The 18,857-nt window shown below is 39.7% G+C and overlaps 1 protein-coding gene and 2 pseudogenes across 1 annotated transcript; 1 reads left to right on the top strand and 2 right to left on the bottom strand.

Annotated features, from left to right (window-relative positions):
* Nucleotides 1-104: 104 nt before the first annotated feature.
* On the bottom strand, nt 105-1,182 carry LOC115667913 (uncharacterized; annotated as a pseudogene).
* Nucleotides 1,183-4,324: 3,142 nt separating this feature from the next.
* LOC115682127 (protein DOG1-like 4) lies at nt 4,325-5,369 on the top strand. Its single transcript, XM_030606270.2, has one exon. The coding sequence runs from the start codon at nt 4,377-4,379 to the stop codon at nt 5,160-5,162; it is 786 nt and encodes a 261-aa protein (XP_030462130.2). The 5' UTR covers nt 4,325-4,376; the 3' UTR covers nt 5,163-5,369.
* An 8,487-nt stretch (nt 5,370-13,856) lies between these two features.
* Nucleotides 13,857-17,043, bottom strand: LOC115682082 (low-temperature-induced cysteine proteinase-like; annotated as a pseudogene).
* Nucleotides 17,044-18,857: the final 1,814 nt, after the last annotated feature.

Here is an 18,857-nt window from a genome sequence, read left to right as displayed (position 1 = left end):
ATAGTCTGAACATCAATATCTTAAAAAACCAAATAACAACCAACAACATTAGTCATACAGTCAATGAAACCCCACGCAATCCACAGTACATTTCCTAACATCTACTAAAGACATTGGAGAAGTCCATGTCTCCTTTCAACTGGTGATATGATGAAAGCCTCCCTCCATGCGGGACTAACGCAAGCTCGTTCCACTGCCTTGTTGTAAAGATTCTGCTCTAACTCGGGCATGCTTACCAGGACTCCAATCACAGCAGCTATAGAGTAGGGGTCTACAGGTGGTGATGCAACCTGTGAGGTGATAGAGCCGGTCACAGATTGACTTGCCCTAGTTTTGATCAAATCTTGTAAGGCTTTGCAGGTGCTACCAATAATAGAAGAGTGACTCTGTTTTCTCCTCTTGGTATTTGGAGTTCTATCCAACTTGTGCTTATCATGAACTGGAGTAGCAGTTTTGTCAGATGTAAAGACTCCCTCATCAACATGGTGTTCACTCACATCCTCTCAACTTAAGTCTGCATGACCACCATTTGTGTCACCTTCGTCCGACACCATCAAATCTTCAGCATTTCCCACTGCATGCTCTCCAGTAGCATATGTATCAGCAAATACAATACACAAGTCAGGATACTGAGGAAACCCATCTTTTTTGAATTTTACCCACTCACTATTATCCTGCAATTTTCACAATGATGATATACGTCAGTAAGACAATGAAACCTCTTGCCATGTACATGTACATTGATCTCAAAATGACCAAAGATTAAATGATACCTTCACATGACATTCCCATATACTTGGATCATCAACAACAACTGTTTTGTTGACATTATCCCAGCCAAATCCAGATTGTGAAAGAAGCTTCTTAAAACTACCATATTGTTTTCTCAGTTTGTTCACCTTATTCTTCAACTGCACTTGATTATATTGGAGTCTTGACCGTTTATTGAATTCAGTCCGTATGTTAGTCCACCCAGCTTTGTTGTAAGTAGAAGAGGTGCGATTTCCCTTTTTGACCTCTACTACCAACAAACTGACATACAAGTTGGTTAAAGACTCCGTCCACTTTGCGTTGAATGCCTCTTTCTGGGATGCCATTTAACCTTCACTAGTTGAACATCATATGAGTTCATGATAATCATATAGATGGAAAACCACTTTCTGCGTTGTCGAGAGATTAGGAAATCATACAGCCAAATACTCTAACCGGTCTAGCTACTCATAAAAAAGACTAGAAATTTAAAAAAGCCTAAAACAATATTCCAAGTCAAGAGATTATAAAGTCCAATTTGATTCCACAAGCATGAATACAACCTAGCATCAATAAATAATTGAATATGTGAATTGATATGTAAACACCTTAAACAAACCTTTGCAAGCCTATACTAACAGCGAAACAACAGCTGTCCACTACTCTTTTTTAGTATGACACTGAGACCTCACGATCCTGATGATCAAAACAGAGAATACACACGATTGACTAATGTGTATGAATTCGGCCATACAAGGGCAGAGAAACAATTTCGCGATTTGAATCTCTTCTGAGGGACACTCATTTGGCACGTGAGATTGAAAGAATCCCATGTAAATATAAAAGGAAACGAATGAGTTGCAATGGAACTCGACAGAATTTACGGGAGGAATCTTGCAATGAAGCCTGTGCTGAGTATCCTCTGCAGATTTTGTCCGTTGAGGAGCACGTAAAGACACAAAAAATAAGAAAGAACGAAAAGAACGGCTTCCCTGTTTCTAACGTTTTTTTCTTCTTTTCTATCCAATCCCTCCAATAAATACCTATCATCTACTTAATGAAACTAATTTACTATCAAGCTATTGTCCTTCTGCGACGAAGAACCGCGACAAAGCAAGACTAAGAAGAGAACTTGGAAGGCTGCTTTGTGGACAAAGAGCGGTTGGTCGATAACTCCAACTAATTGATAGCATAATGTAATCAACGCTACAGCATCAATCGACGCTACGGTTTCAAATTTACAAACAATAAGAGCAAATCCATATGCAGAATGCAGCCATTCAACTTCAAGAAGTGAGAATCAAACTAAAGAATGTACAACCACAAGGAATCGAAGCGAAAAACCTGGATTCGACTGAGAGAAGCAACCGAGAGAGAGGCGAGCACGATTGGAGCAATCGACAGCCGAGCGAAGAAAGGGCGACTGGAGAGAGGCGACCAAAGAGAGGCGACACGACTGGACAGGGCGACCGAACTGATGCGACCGCCGGAGGCGAGTTGTGTGTAGATCTGGACTGGACGAGAGGCGACAAAGGTAACGCCACCGAAGAGAGAAGACGGGACGGAGGCGACAACACCGGAGAGAGGCGACCGGACAGAGGCAACACAACCAAAAAGAACCGACCGGACGGAGGTGACGCCACCAGAGAGGGACGGCGGGACAGAGGCAATGCTTTGGAGGTGGTGAGCTGGGAGGAAGAGCACTGCGTTGGAAAGACGAAGTGAGAAAAAGATAGGGTTCAGAAAAAAAATGTTTCTTTTTTCTTGTTCCGAAATCAGGAAGCAAATTTTTTTTGCTTCTTATTTCTGTTCCAAATCTATTTTTGGAACACTTTTTTGTTCCAGAAACAAAAAAATAGATTTTTTTGTCTAAACGGATTTCTGTTCCGGGGAAAAAAAAACCAGAAAAACAAAGAAACAGAAACGTTACTAAACAGACCCTACGCAGCTTTTGCACTTTGCCTTTGGAATAGTATTGTTCAGATCTGCACTTGGCTTTGCACCAAATGCATTTCTGGCCAAACAGGACGACAGCAGGCTGTATATGACCAAAATAGGATGGCGGCGGCGGCATCAAGCAAGATAGGTCGAAATTCATCATCAAACACTTGAATTCATTAACCTAAAATATTCGCATTATTAAAATGGAGCATACAACACATATGAACTCATCTGCTCACAAAAAGTAATAACCACAAGTTAGTTCAAAACCATGTTAATCAAAATAATGATCACAGCCAAGCCCAGAACTGGACTTACGCATGCTAGCATACCAACATTCTATCACCAAAAAATGCGAACATTTTTGCCCCAAATTAATTTTTTGACATCTAAAATTTCCAAACTAGTACACCTATGACAATTTTACCCTCTGTCAGTTTCCGTTAAATTTTACTATCGAATTTTTAAGTTGGATGTCACGTAACTGTTGAATGGAGTATCCAGTTTGGGCTTTTACCCTCCGTTTATCATAGATGTACCGGTTTGTGATTTTCGTGATATTAATCCAATTTAACGGAGGGTAAATTTGTCACAAATGCACCGGTTTAGGGTTTTTTGTGGTCAAAAAATTAATTTAGGGTAAATTTGTCGCATGCATATTAGTTTGAGATTTTCGATAATAAAAAATTTAATTTAAAATAAATTTATTACGAGTGTATCGATTTAGAGGTTTAGATGATTTTAACCCCCTTTTAATATACTATTTTTCTGGTATGCGATTTCGGAGTTGTCCCAGTGACATGACGTCAAAGCATGGCGGGAGAAATCAGAATGGGGATAGCCCGAAACGACCTATCGAAGCGTTGCAGGTGCGGCACAGCAGTGCACACCTTGTGGGGACCTCGGGCAGCCACGAAGGTCGTCCCGGCCCTCCACGTGGCGCGTCGGTTCACCCCACGGCCTCCACCTTTCACGTCCAGAGAACAGAGGAGAATGGGGGATCTCCACCACCACCACCGCCACCGCCCAATGGTCAAAGGTTGAAAACGCCATAAGTCCTTTTGCATTGCATGGGCATGGGGTACTCGAGAGACAATTACAGATGGAAAAATGAGCTCCGGGGACAAATGAGAACGTGTCGCGTCTTTAAATTCATCAACTTACGAAACCTTAGACCGATTTGGTATATCTAGTTCTAAATTCATTCGGGTGATTCGTACGTCTTGTCAAATCCCTGCTCACGCGATGTCAAGATGGAAAATTAACCGTCTTTAATCTTCACACCCATAACGCGACGGATCTTCTATTTCCATAAATGTCAGGTGCTCCTTATAGTGTCTCGATTAATCTCTGTTGAATCGGGATCGTCACCGGATCATTGAAAGATTTATCGAAACATCGAGGGAAGCAGATAATGGTCACTTGAGGGTAGCAAAGCGTGAGTTTAACCCATGGGATGGACTAAGTTCACGTCCCACTTTAGGGCATACACAAGCCACGCACTTGCAGAACTCACCACTGGCTACCTCCTCGTGGCGTCCCCATCCACCCTCCATCTGTTCCTCCCTCCCCCTCCTCCACCGTCCATCTATCTCTCTCTCTCTTCAAAACCACAGGCTCCTTCTCCTTTAAATCTGCTGCAGAACCTCTCTCTCTGTATCTCACTCTTTTGTTGTTGTTATTCAATGAGGACCCAAGCGGAGGAGAAGTTCTCGGACTACTTCGAGAAGTGGGTGTGTCGGCTCGAGGAGTACTGTCACCAGCTCCACAGCGCGTCCAGGGAGACCTCCATCACCGAGCAGGAGCTCCGGGCCCTCGTCTCCAAGCTCACGGCCCACCACAAGGAGTACTACACCGCGAAGTGGGCGGCGGCGGCGGCTGCGGTGGGGGGCGGCGGCGACGACTTCTTCGCCTTCTTCTCGCCGCCGTGGTCGAGCCCGCTCGAGAACGCCTACTCCTGGCTCACCGGGTGGAAGCCCTCCACGGCGTTCCGCGTCCTCGAGGCGCTGCGGGCGCAGGGGGGCACCTTCGTGGCGGAGGACCAGATGAAGAGGCTCGAGCAGCTGAGGGCCAAGATCAGGCTCGAGGAGGAGAGGGTGGAGCGGGTGATGGAGCGGCAGCAGGTCGGGGTGGCGGAGCGCAGGATGGTCGAGCTCGCACGGCTCGCCGGCCGCCGGGGCGAGGCTGCGGTAACCGCAGCAGCTGGGGGCCAAGTGGACGTGCTCGTCGACGCGGCGATAAAGGGCCTGGCGACCGGGCTGGAGCGGATCATGAAGGCCGCCGACTGCGTGCGGCTCAAGACGCTGAAGGGGGTGCTGGACGAGCTGAGCCCGGCGCAGTCCGTGGAGTTCCTGGCGGCGATCTCGGCTCTCCAGGTGCAGCTGCGGCGGTGGGGGAAGAGGCGGCAGAGCCAAGTCGAGCACAGGTCGAGGGAGACTGCTAGCAGCTCGAGAAAGAGACGAGCTTTGTAAGATATCATCAAGTGACGTTTCAAAGCTCGGTTCAGAGGCGGCAGATTACTTTGACTTTTGGTGTTTTGGATTTCGTAGGCAGCTTCGTAGGCGTGACATTATCTTTCCTTTTCTTTTGTAAATCCGGTTTTGCTCAGTTTTAGTGTGGTTTGCTTACATAAATTTCGTTCGAGCTTTCTATGTCGAAGCCTTTGTCTCGACCATCTCGAAATTTCGAAGCAGCCAGAGAAAGGAACACTTATTGGACACGAAATTACTCATGCATGTAGAGCCGTTAAATGGGTGGGGTTGAGCCGGGTGATCGGGTGAAAAATGATTTTGCTCAAATTGGCTCATTTAACTCGTTGACCTATTTCGATATAACATAAATCTAGCGACCCATACCCGATCTAAAACTCTTCGATATTTAATTCAATTAAGAGAAATTCATACTCAAACTGAGATGGGACCAAGAGTGAACGAGTTCGAGATCAAGTGACGGCGAGAGACAGTGAACAGAGAGTTATAGAGATGGGTTGGATTTTAATGAGTTGTGGATTAATTTTAAATTCATTTATTACCCATTTACTAAATGTAATTAATCCATATAATAAATCAACCCATTAAATATGAGTCAAAAAATGAGTATATAACTTATTTTGAAAGGTTTACGATCTATTTTGATAAGTCTATTTACGCACAAAGAAATAAAAATTTGTATTCCCTTAATCTATAAATCAACTTTGATTCCTTAATTACCAAGTTAATATCATGCTTAAAACGAGACAGGACATGCATGTTGTCCCTGTCGAATATCTAAATTCGATCATATCAACGATGCAAGAAAAGTAATGGAAATTCGCACAACACAAGAATTTACGTGGTTCAGCAGGGGATATATTCCGCCTAACTACGTCCGCGAGGAGATGAGATATGTTTTACTAATAACGTAGAAAAGTGTACAGCCTTTCTTTCTCATTCCTTCCTGTCTCTCTAGAGACCTGTTTCGCCCTAAATATATATAGCGAAACCCTACATGGCACAAATTACAAAATTGCCCACATAGCCTAAAATATTTAACTTTCCCATAGAGATCCTTCTATGACTGAACATAAAATGCCTCTGGCGGCCCGGGGGCGCTGCCCCCGCGAACCCCACCGAGGCGGCCCCCCGGACCCCCACCCGCTCACCGGGGAGCGGGAATCCCGTGCTGTCCAGTCGTCAAGGGGCATTTCAGAATCGCCTCATAATCTCTTGGATAACATAATACAAGACATTAACTTCAACAGTCCCAAGGCATGAGATTGTATTTTGTCTTTTCCTTTTTTTTTTCCACGGTGAGTGAAATAAATTAACATGTGAATTTTTATGGGGAAAAGAGGAAGTTGGATTCACTGTGGTACGGATGCAAACTGCAAACTGGCTGACTTCAGCAGCCGTGTGTAAGTCATGCACGGTTCTCGTGGAGGGAATGGCTTTTGAGGAAAAAGAGGTAAAAGACTTCATAGACTGAGCTCTCTATACTTTCAATTTTGTTAGGAGCTCAAGCATTTCATTATTACACATTTACTGGTTTTAACCATATGTATATATATACACACACCAATCATTAAGTTGGGAAAATGACATTTAGGGTAAAGCTCCATGGCTATATTATTGATTGACGTGGCACGACCCATATGAAATTAAACATGTTCGAAGGGTCAAATTTTATTTACATGGGAACAATATGAACACAACCGATCCATTAATTGTGTCTAATAGGATGATATGGTTATGAAATCGGTCAATTTTTATAATCCTAAGCCCACTAATCTCGAGGCCAAATCAAAATTTAGGGAGAGGGAGGGAAGGGACAGGGATGAACCATAGTGATATGATAAAAATGAATCGGCTAATGGATATATTAGGTGTGTAGCTGTGATATAGAATGCTTTGGAAGCGTTTGGTAAAAAGCTTATAGCTGCAGCTTCTTCGCAATTTCAATAGTTCCACAACTGCTTCCACAAAATTGCTTCTAGTAGAGTTGAGGTATTGTAACTTTTAAACCTTTTATGCGAGAATTATAATAATTTTTTTAGGAATTTGAAAAAATAAAAGATAACATTATCACAATAAGTTTCCTAAGATAATTAAAAAGCATAATAATTATGACATATAAAATAATAATATCAATAATAATATTTAAAGAAAAGAGGTCGTATAGATGTTATAGTCATCAATAGATGACAATGATGGTAATTATTATTGTTGTTATGCTATTATGGTAAAAATGGTATATGCCAAAAACTTCAATTACAAGCACAAAAAATATAGAATAATGTTATAGGCCTTTTTTCGTAATTTTGATAGCCATAATAACATAACAGCTTTTTATCAAACTGATAACTCTATAAAAATAGAGTTATTTTATCTACTCTAGGCAATAAATAATGCAATATTTGTTAGAATATATTTGGATTTCCTTTTATTTACTTAATTTTTCCTTGTTTATGCAGAATATTGAGATATGGAGAAAATAAGGAAAATATGGCAAAAAGAAGGAAAGGAATATGCAATCCAGAGAAGAGTTAGAAGGTGGATATCACATTGGGAATTCTGCGATTTATTCCCTAATTTTATACGAAAAAGAAGCAATTGTCTTGTGAGAAGAGTCTTGGATGTTATCATATAAATAGGATAACTTGGGGGAACATGGAGTTTTTTTCTTTTAGATCGTTTTTGTTTTCAGTGTTCTGAGAGTTTTTCAAGTATTTTGAAGAGAAGACAAAAGTGGTGACAGAATTCTTGTTCTTTGATTCAAGATGTTCGGTTTAATTTATATTTTCGTTTTTTCTTCTATTATGTTCTAATTTTCTTTGTTAGAGCTACGATGTAGCCTAACCATGATGATATGAATTTCATACTTTTTATGCTTTGCAAGTAATTTCATTCATGTGAGTTATATATTATTGTGCTTAATGTGTTTAGGTGACTGGCCACCACTTGAATGATCTGATGTGCATATTTGAGACTGAGAAGTGATAATATGTAATTGCTCCTTATAATATATAACCATGATTTAAATGTGGATAGAAATATACCATGTTATTTGTGTAGCTTTCGGTGATAAGGTGGTCCAAAAGATTCATTGTAAATCGGGAATATTCACAGATTTTAATGCGCTTATGTTTATTTAAATTCACATAGAAATATAGTGAATTGATAAACTGAGTAGGTTTGCTATACCTAGAGATAGGATAGTAAATAGACTAGGAAATTCCGCTATCACATGTTTGATATTGTTCTTGTATGCATAATGATCCGAAATTCATATATAGTGGTTATGGTGAAATCGGATGCTCTAACATATTTTACCTGATTGATTATCTGCCTTTAGTTTATAAAATTTCGTTTTTAAAAATTGTCAATTTTTATTTGTTCTCAATTATATTTTGATCAGTTAGATAAATTTTAGAATTAGTCCACTTTTAATATTTAATTGGTTTATTATCATCAATCTCTGTGGGACGATACTCTTCTCATCATTATATTACTTGTTCAACACGTTCGTTGACACGTACAGAATTTTACGAGCACAAACGCATTGATAATTTGTAGCTAGAGCACAACACAACATGAATAGCCTAGCTGCAACAATACCAAACGGGTCCTACATCTTATTTAGAGAACAATCTTATATATAAAAGGGTTAATACTACAAAAAATCATAAACTGGTACATTTATGATAAATTTACTCTATTTTAGTTTCCGTTAAATTTTATTGTCAAAATGCCGAATTAGACGACACTTGACAGTTGATAGATATACTGGTTTGGGGTTTTAACCTCCGTTTATCACGGGTGTACTAGTTTGTGATTTTTCGTTGTTTTAATCTAATTTAACGGAAACTTAAGGATGGTAAAATTGTCACAAATATATTAGTTTGGGGTTTTTTATGGTCAAAATATTGGTTTGGGGTATATTTGTTGCATGTGTAATAATTTGGGATTTTTTATGGTAAAAAAATTACTTTTGAATGAATTTGTCACGGGTGTACCAGTTTGGGATTTTTCGTGGTATTAACCTTATATAAAAATCATATGAACGGTTGGTTTGCTAAAAAATAAATAACCGAATCAATACAAGACATAACCTCATCCACGATCGAGTGGTTGTAGAGCAGTTTAGCACTTTGTTTATACGAATTGACATGTTAAAAACATGTACCAAAAAATAAAAAAATTAATACGAACTTAAAATATATCAAAAGTTACATTTTAAAATAATACGACTTGTCATGATTAAACGAAGGAAAATGACAAGCTGACTGCACCGTTACTTTCGGCATCACTCATTTTCTCAAGGAAACCGAATGACTAGCTTGTCTTGTACTAATGTACTAAAAAACACATAATGTGTTGCTTTTACATTCTTTTTTTGTTCGGGTGAAGCATTTGTTGCTTTTGTTAGCATCTTTTTTTTTTTTTGGACGGACCTTTGTTAGTGTCCATCATGGAGTTTTTTGTTGTTGTGTATGTTGATGTAAAAAAATAATAATAATAAGAGACCTGCAAGTCTATAATATATATTGTTCGTGTCGCATATGTTTTCTTTCCTTCTTCTGTGTATTATTATATACCATTAATTTTTTATTTGGGAGTTAAAATTTGCTTTTCAAATTTGCTACGTGGACTTGAAGCCGTGCCATATGAAATTTATTTTATATCAATATTAAGTTATTGAATTAAACAAAATCGTTCATTTCCCTCTTTTATAAAATGCATGCAATCTTCTACTAATTAAGCTAAATTATTAATTAATCAATGTACGGTAGCCTGTTACTTTTGAAGTGACACTAGAGGCTCAAACTGCACCGTTAGTTTGAAGCACTTACGGCTCCGTCGTTCTAGGGAGTAACGGAGACCTCCCAGCCACACATCCCACGTCATGGGATTTTGGCAATCTAGTCCAATTGAAATGTTTAGGGCTAAATTAGTACAAATACAATAGATTTAATAATTTTTTGATACTTTTCCCTGATCATATTTAAGTAGGATGCGTTTGAGATCCCTATTTAGAATTCCAACTCAAATTTGGAGCCGGCTCGATTTTCATAAAGGATTCACCAGTTTCGAGTTTGAAATAGGGTCGGGCCTCCCAAATCCACCACGTTGCAGTCACTATCCAAGATAAATTAGTAAAAGATTGGAGGCATTTTACGCTAGAGGGAAATGAATAAATTACTTTTGATTCAATAACTCATACATATCTATTAGACGATTCAAGTCCACATAGCAATAGCATATGCAGAATTATTCCGAAGGGCCAGATAAAAAAAAATTGCAAAGTTATTAGTTTGAAAAGAAATAAAAACGAGTTAAATCGGTTTCATAAACTTCCGTTTATGCAATTAAATGATGATGTCGCATATTATGCCTTGAAATGGTTTATTGTTAATATAAATAGTTAATACCATGAAAACCCAATACTGATATATTTGTGACAAATTTATTACGAATTAATTTTTTGACCACAAAAAACCCCAAATTGGTACACTTGCGACAAATTTACCCCAAACTAAACGCAAACTAATATATTTGTAACAAATTTACTCTCCGTTAAATTGTATTAATACCATAAAAAACTACAAATTGGTAAATCTATGACAAACAGAGGGGTAAAACCCCAAACTGGTACACCCGTCAATTGTCACGTGTCATCCAACTCAGCAATTTGATAATAAAATTTAATATAAACTAATGTAGGGTAAATTTGTCACAGGTGTACCAATTTTGGGTTTTTTTGTGTGGTATTAACCCTGTTTGATTTAAGGTTTTAGTAATTTCTTGTTGTTAATGAATGTACACAACAACACTCTCGTATGAATTTTTTAAATGGTCTACAATGTCAATGAGACTATGGAGAAAAGGTGTTTATTATCTTATTTGGGCTAATTGTCCAAAAAGTCCTAAGCTTATTATAGGGCGGTCAATTTAATTTAAACATTTTAGTTGTGTCAATTTAGTCCTAAACTTATTGACGATTTGTCAATTTAATCCTTCCGGCTAATTTCGATCGGAAATCATTAACGTGAAAGCTAGTTGGCCACCGGCCATCCTACGCGGTGTGATCAACGCTGACGTGGACAATTTTTTCATTTTTAATTTTTGTTTTCCTTTTCTTTTCCTTTTGCTTATGATCGGCAAGGGCAACCCTCTCCGGATTTGATAAGGGCTCTACCCTCGCGACCTGGCGAGGGTGGCCCTTGCCAAATCCGGTGAGGCTGAACGTTGCCTGTGGCTAGTTGCCAACCATGGCCGAGTACTAGCCATAGGCGAAGGGAAAATAGAAGGAAAAAAAAGGAAAGTAAAAATAAAAATTTAAAAACTGCAAAATTGCTATGTCAGCGCCGGTCGCACCACCTAGGATAGTTGGAATCCACGTTAGTGATTTCCGGCCAAAATTGGCTGGAATGACTAAATTGTGTCAAAATAGTTAGGACTAAATTGACAAATCGTCAAAATGTTTATGACTAAATTTGGACAATTGAAAGATTTATGACTGAATTGGCTGCTACACAATAAATTTATGATTTTTTGGATAATTTTCCCAATCTTATTTAGTACCACGATCAATTGAACTTATTTTTTTAAACAGATTTTGGTAGTATAATCTGGCAAGAGTACAAGGGCGCCAGAATCACACATTGGAGTGAAAACGGAAGAAAGTACCCGCACCATATGACTCCCTTGACTCATTTGAGGTGGGATCTTGAGCCTCTGGCAAAGGGATGAGCATTTCGGTCTCGGGCACCTGCTTGGTGTCTCGCTGGAAGCGCCATCTATCGATGAAGGGACTTGGTTAGAGAGATCATATATTGTCCGATAAGACTGAATCGTCCACTTTAAACTTTGATTAGCGATATTTTCCACTTCGAGAAGGCCTTCATATGGCAGAATGTGCTCTTTGCATAGCCCTTAAAACTCCCTTGACTCATCAGAGATGGCATATCAAGTCAGAAACTCAGGTATCATGAGCAGTTTCATGCATCAACTTCCCTGTTTCCTTGTCATTCTTTGCTACATTTTCATCATATTATATGCCAAAGTCTGTTTTATTAGCTGCTGGATCTGTGTACTTAGATCACATCGATGTCTCTTTAGTTTAGCATAATTGAATAACAATCACGCTGTCAAAGTTCTGACAGTGACAGGTGCCACTGCTTAGTGCAATTACAAAATGAATGGCTAAAGTTAGTGCAAAAGCTTCTGACAGCCCTTGCTGGAACAGGACTTTGGGATGAATAATTTTCAACAATTTGATTGGCCCTGAAAAGAAAAGCCACTTCTGATCAAACCATCTGGGCTAAATAATCATTAGGCCCATCTTGAATCTCCCAATGAAGCTTTATTATTATTATTTTTTAAAACCAGTAAGAGCATAATAACTTTTTTACTTCTAGACATGTGAACAAAGAGGGTATTGGACTTTTCATCTTTCATTCTTTGATATTTGGACAATAACTTATTAATTTGCTACATTAGATATATGAACTTTTTAATTTTAGGCTTTTTATGATGCTATTTTTCTTCTTAAACAAATCAATTTTCGAGAAAAAAAAAGTTCGGTGAAACTAGTTGCATGTGATAAATCACTCAACCATCTCACCTGTTTTCGATGTGCCACACTCCTTTTCTCCACAACTCGGCCTTGAGGATGTGCACAAGGCAACTGTTGGGTTCCGGAGTAAAAAGAGTCCCAAATCGAAGAGATGTAAGATGGTTGAGTGAATTATAACATGGTTTGCCAAGATGCATGCGGCCTTACTCATAAAAGGATTGGGGGTGGGGTCGGAGAATATCAGGTTTGGGGTTCGATTTCCGTGAGCATCGCACATACATGTACATAGAAAAGAGGAGTGAGATAAGAAAAAAATTATAACGTGGTTTCACGGTCTCAAGGGTAGGATCCCCTTTTGCTTGGCATGCTGTGTTCTATCAATTTCTGAACAACTCTCTTCCATTGATCGATCTCTATCGCTTTTTCTTTGGCCTGAAGAGGAGAGAGGGCATAAGTCCTCGACGCCGAATTGTGAATCACATGACCTGTATGATCTCTGGCCGACACCGCCCTTGACGCACTCCTTCCAAGCACGGCTGTGTCCATGTTAATCTTAACCGCACCTCTCGGGGGAGGCTTCCATGACACAGTCTCCTGGCGATGTTGCCGCCTCTGCCCTGAAACTACAGGCACGAAGTCTATCAAAGTTCCGGAAATGCGTTGGAGCGGCGATGGGATATCGGAAGCGACATGGTTTGCAAGGATATGATTACGATGCTCTCCACAATCCCCGATGAATTACACCAACCATACACTGGAATCGTACAGAATCGATTCCAGGCGGAAATCCAATGGAATGAAGAGTGAGGAAGACAAAATGAGCTTGACATCAGGACCATTATACTGCAGAATATCCTCGTCCCATCCGATCTGCCTCCAAATGATTCTCGTGATCGGACAGTCTTCGATAAATTGCAATAAAGGTAACTAAATGGAGCTTCGATCTGAACTGCGCAGTGCTCCCTAGTCAAGATTCGACGTTTGTAACACGATTAGAAAATCAAGGTAAGAGGTTTCTTGGTGCCAAGAAGTAAGAAACATTCCTTGTCACAAGTACAGTAGAAGAATTGCATTAAAAGACCCTTCGGAATATTGTACAACGGAAACTCGGGTTGTTATTCTTGAAGACGCCACCAATCAAGCATGATCTATTATCAGAGAACAAATTGTTTCAGATACATCGTTCAGAGAGAAAAAAAAAACAATCTTCCTCTCCATTTGTTTTGTTTTCTTTGTTCTGGGAGTCTGCTTTGGTACAAACGCGGAACCTATGAGAATGTGTGTCCAAGACAGGAACAAAAGAATGCCTGCCTGGGGCGAAAAATGAAACACAAACAATGAGAACAACCTTCAAGCTCTAGGAAATACGACCCGACTTCAATTCATGGGCTTTCAGCGCATCGCGGCGGCAAATCGGTTCCGCTTCCACTGTAGAGGATGGTACGTCTTCTGGGTCTCTTCTATCTTGGTCCAGGGGAACTTGTGCTTCGCCATCTTTCTCCTCCTTGCTGCTACTCCCAAGTAATCTCCTGAGTTCTGCAATAACCAAGATGCAAGATTAGCTAACCGAGTTGTTATTATCTTTGAATACCATTCTAGGATATGATTACACTTTGTTAGTCTTGTATGGTTCGCAATGTTTCCATAATGAAATGGTTAGACAAATTGAGTTGCTTGCTACAGAAAATTAATCTTCTTCCAGTTAAAGTTCAGTTGATGCTATGCAGGTACTTAAAAAACTTGCAGACATGGTAAAGTTAATTGTCAGAAAGATGTAACTGAAAGATAAGGATAGTTACCTCAATTTATTGTAAACTATCTAATCATTACCTTAGATTATTCAGTACTCTTGTCAAAATATCTACCAGACACTTAGCTTTTCTCTAGTTCCCTCTATTTTTCATTGCCAAAGATTAAAGAACATGAGGATGGAGACTTCCATACCTGGAGACAGAGTCCTTCATCGACATCACAGATGGGATAATCACTCGGACAACAGTACTTAGTCCCGGTGCAGCAAACTGCATTCTCGTACTCACAGCAACCGTAGATCAGGCAATAATCGAAGAACTCGAAAATGCAGCAACATGTTTCGTCCGTGGGGCAATAAGAGTAGTCTCCGCATTCACTCGGCGAGGGCGATGGGGGAGGAGGAGGAGGCGGCGGCGGTGTCACAGGCGGGGGCGGGGGAGGTGGTGTTGCTGGCGGAGGTGGGGGCGGCGGGCTGGTCGGAGATGGCGAGGGGGAAGACTCTTTGGTCGGATAAGAGGCCATTGCATTTATCGCGCAAACACCGTATTCTATGTCGGTGTTTCTCAGGATATAGAAGTACCCATCGATTCCCCAATCAGTGCCCCACGAGTTCTTCACTATCCAATAGTCTTCGCCGCTTTCGGAGCCGTACCCGACTATCAAAACCGCGTGGTCAATGTCATCGGGATCATCCGAGCAGCTACCATTATAGATCCCCTGTTTCAGAGAATACATTAAGGAGTTAATTAAGAACAGATCATGCATAAGTTACAAAATATGAAGACAAATCATATGAGACATACCCCTGTGTACAGTTGGAAATCCACTGCTGATCCATCCATGCCCACACTAATTGGCTGTTGAACAACTGCACAGAGAAGAGCACTGTCTGATTCAGCCACATCTTCATAACCATCTATGCTCACCACTTTGTTCTCCTCCTGATCACACAAAAGAAATCAGGTAAGTTAGGATAAGGTACATTAAAAAGCGTCAAGTTACCAATAGGGACAAATCAATTATATCAGAATCAGGTCTCTTGAGAGAATTTTAGTATAAAATTATCACGTGTTAGTTGGAATTTTCAAGTGATTGCAAATTCGCTATGCCCTTTGACATTCATCGATGTAAGGGAAAGGACACGGACCTTTGAGGTAGTGCAACTGCCAGTCTCGCCATCAGTGCTAGTGTAAGGGTAGTCGGCTTCAGAGTCGATGCCGCCGTTGTTAATGACCCACTCAAACGCATAGTCCATGTAACCGCCGTCGCACCCGTCGTTGGTGGTGTCGCAGGACACGAGCTCTTGCTCCGAGAGGCTTACGAGGTCTCCGGTCACCAGGGCGTTGATTCCTTCCATGGCTCCTGTGGAAGAAAATGCCCAGCAACTTCCTGCGAAAATCATTTGACCAAGCCACAGATTTTGTGAGGAATCTTTAGTCACGGACCATGCCTGTGGTTTTTCTCAATCACATGCCGATGCTCTGGTTTGCTTTTCCGAGTCAACAAACCAAATTAGTTAAGATGAAAAAGATGGATTGTCTTGAAAAATACTAGAACTCTTGGAATATTTTGCTCAAATTTGCACCATAACCTGCCTGAGCTTGCGTATCAGAAATCTTGCACTCGATTTCAATACTGCCATACCAGTTTCACCATCCGTTGACCACATATTTCATCTTGATCCAGCATAATCTAGTAATTTCGATCACATTAGGGACAACGATCGACCACACATGGAGTGAAAACATCTACGAGATGCTTGGATGTATCTTATTTGTCTGATGCCACTAGAATTTAAAATGTGCAGCTTTTAACTTCAGCTAAACTTTCCCACCTTGGTCACCGCAGTTACTGACGAAAGATAAAATGTACAAATGCCGGATGATTTGACTTTTCTATAATGATTTGACATTGAAAATGATTTGACATCATCAAAAAGTAATCGGAAATTATACCAGTGAGAAAAATGTTGCTAGACTGACTTACCACACGACCCTTGATCCTTGACAGCAGTGACAATCCCATAATTCCTCCAATCCAGGGAAGAAGGAGCATCACAAGTCTTCATTTTTCCCTTCAAGCTCATCTTCTTGTTGTTCCACTTCTTGCTCGCCGGCTTCTTCACCTTGGACAGATGAAACTCCCTGAACTCCTCGCTGCTCAGGTCGGCGAACTTGTTCAGCCCGACCCGAGGGGCCGTCGGGGACTTTGAGCTCGAGCTCCTCTCGATCACGTACCTCAGGTTCTTCTTGAAGTTCGCCAGCCTCTTCTCGGCCTCGGCCGCGTGCTTGTACACCTTGTTGTGCTTCTCCTTCCATCGCCGGAACAGCTCGAGCACCCGGCTCTCCGAGAGTAGTAGGCTTTCCTGGTTCTCGCCGCCAACGATCGAGTATTTGCTGGGGAGATTCGAAGTTGAAGATAGGCACAACACAGATGCCCAGATCAAGAACGCTAGGATTAGGTGATTGGATCCCATTTCTGCCCAACTGGGTGAGTCACAGCTGCTGAGTGTTTGGTCCAGTGCATCTCCATAGTTTTACTTTATAAAGTTGGAGAAGATCATCTGCATTGCCATCTTCCCGCCTACCAGTCAAGCTCCATGAGTTCTAGCATTTATTTTCACCGGCCAAAACAATTTAAAATCGATGTGGAGGTGACCAAAATGACATCTTAGCCAGTTGAATTTCCGGGATTTTTGGGGGCATTTTAGTAGTTATGGTCATCTGTATTGGACTATAACATAAATAATTTTTTCAAGTAAATTTAAGTTGGTCATATAGTGAGATATCGCCGAGTCAGTTTCTTGTGTGTCCCAAGAAAATGTTAGTTGGTGGTCTGCCTACTATTCAGACCCTCGGAGGAAGTTGACCTAACGGTCAAACCTGTTTTATTAGATTGGATCATTGTGCAATTTTGTTTAGATTAAATGGTTTTCTTGATCAATTTTTAGTGTCTAACCTGGTCTAATCCAATCACGGTACAACTTTGGAAATGAGCCACGCATGATGCTGTGAGGACTTGTTCCACTAATTTCACGAGCTATTGATATGTACAGAACAAAAAGTTGAAGAACCTTGATTACATCCCACCAGTTTTGACATAGGTACCTAGGAAAAATAAGTTTAACTCTAATATGCGCGATATAGTTAGGTAATTTGAATAATCACAACCCTTTTGAGTACCACACGTGCATAGCATAAAACATACATGTGATAGCATTCTTTTTAACTCCCCTAGCAAAAGAGCATACGCTTTGCGTGGAAAAGTAACAAATATTGAATTTGTTAAGAAGAAAACAAGTCATTAAGGATAATATTGAATTTTTGTGAAGTATGAAGGAGTTAAACTAACTAGAGATAAGAAAAAATCTAAATTGAATATTGGAAAGTGTCGAAAAACCAACAAATTTTGGTTTGAAGTGTTAGAGATCAATATAAATTTTAGGTTGCGATTTTATCTCTCATTTAATATCATACTATCATTATCCACCATGGACTTTTTGTGTAATTTAGAGGGAAAAGTTTGAGATCGAAGCCATTTTTTAAGTGTATTGTAATGTACATAGAGAAAAATGTGTCTATTCATGTACATGGTAACTCTACTTGGTGACTCAACATTTTGAGAAAGCCAAAAGATTGTTACATAATATTTTCTCTATGTCATTTGGGATATTACTATATCCATATTGATTAAAAAATGGTCCTCATTTGTTAGTCATATTTATTTGTGTTAAGATACCAAGTAATTTTGCATTGTTCTTTGCTAGCTTAAACTATTTAAGAAGAAAATGATTTACTCAACTTCATCATATTATTAGAGTTAGAGGTCACAAATTCAGTTCTTCATAATCCCCATCACCCATTTGTGGTTGCTCTTCCTAATACGTCTTGTACGAATCCTTTAGGCTGCGTTTGGTCGTCTGAATTTCTAGCAAGGATATGATTGGATATGATATGATATAAAATTCAAGGGATTTGTTACATCCTATCTACTTGTTTGACGAATCGTAGTAATAAAAGTTGGATATTTTCACATATTACCATGTCCATTATTTGCTATGAACATCATATCAGTGTAAATGAACCTGAAAATTGCACAAACAGAGATAATGAAAATTTCTCACGACACTCTTACCTACTTCATTTTTATTTGCTCATTATTTTTATTATTTTTCACTCTCTTTTTAAATTATTTTCTTTTTTATTTCTTTTTTTTTCCCTCCCATCATTCTCTAATAAAATTTTATTAAATAGTAAACTATAGAAATATACCTAAATATATGCAATAAATATAAATACTAAATGTATTTATAAATATATAGATGAAATTTATATCATAAGATGGAAAATGAATATATAAAT

This window comes from Syzygium oleosum, unplaced genomic scaffold (genome assembly GCF_021117445.2).
Source record: "Syzygium oleosum isolate NSW1041296 unplaced genomic scaffold, Sole_v2.1 Sole_v2.18, whole genome shotgun sequence".
In the NCBI taxonomy this organism is placed as follows: Eukaryota; Viridiplantae; Streptophyta; class Magnoliopsida; order Myrtales; family Myrtaceae; genus Syzygium; species Syzygium oleosum.
This window is presented reverse-complemented; position numbering and strand designations above follow the sequence as displayed.

Excerpts from the sequence above, each read along its gene's own strand:
- LOC115682127 (XM_030606270.2), top strand. The coding sequence starts at position 4,377 with ATGAGGACCCAAGCGGAGGAGAAGTTCTCGGACTACTTCGAGAAGTGG.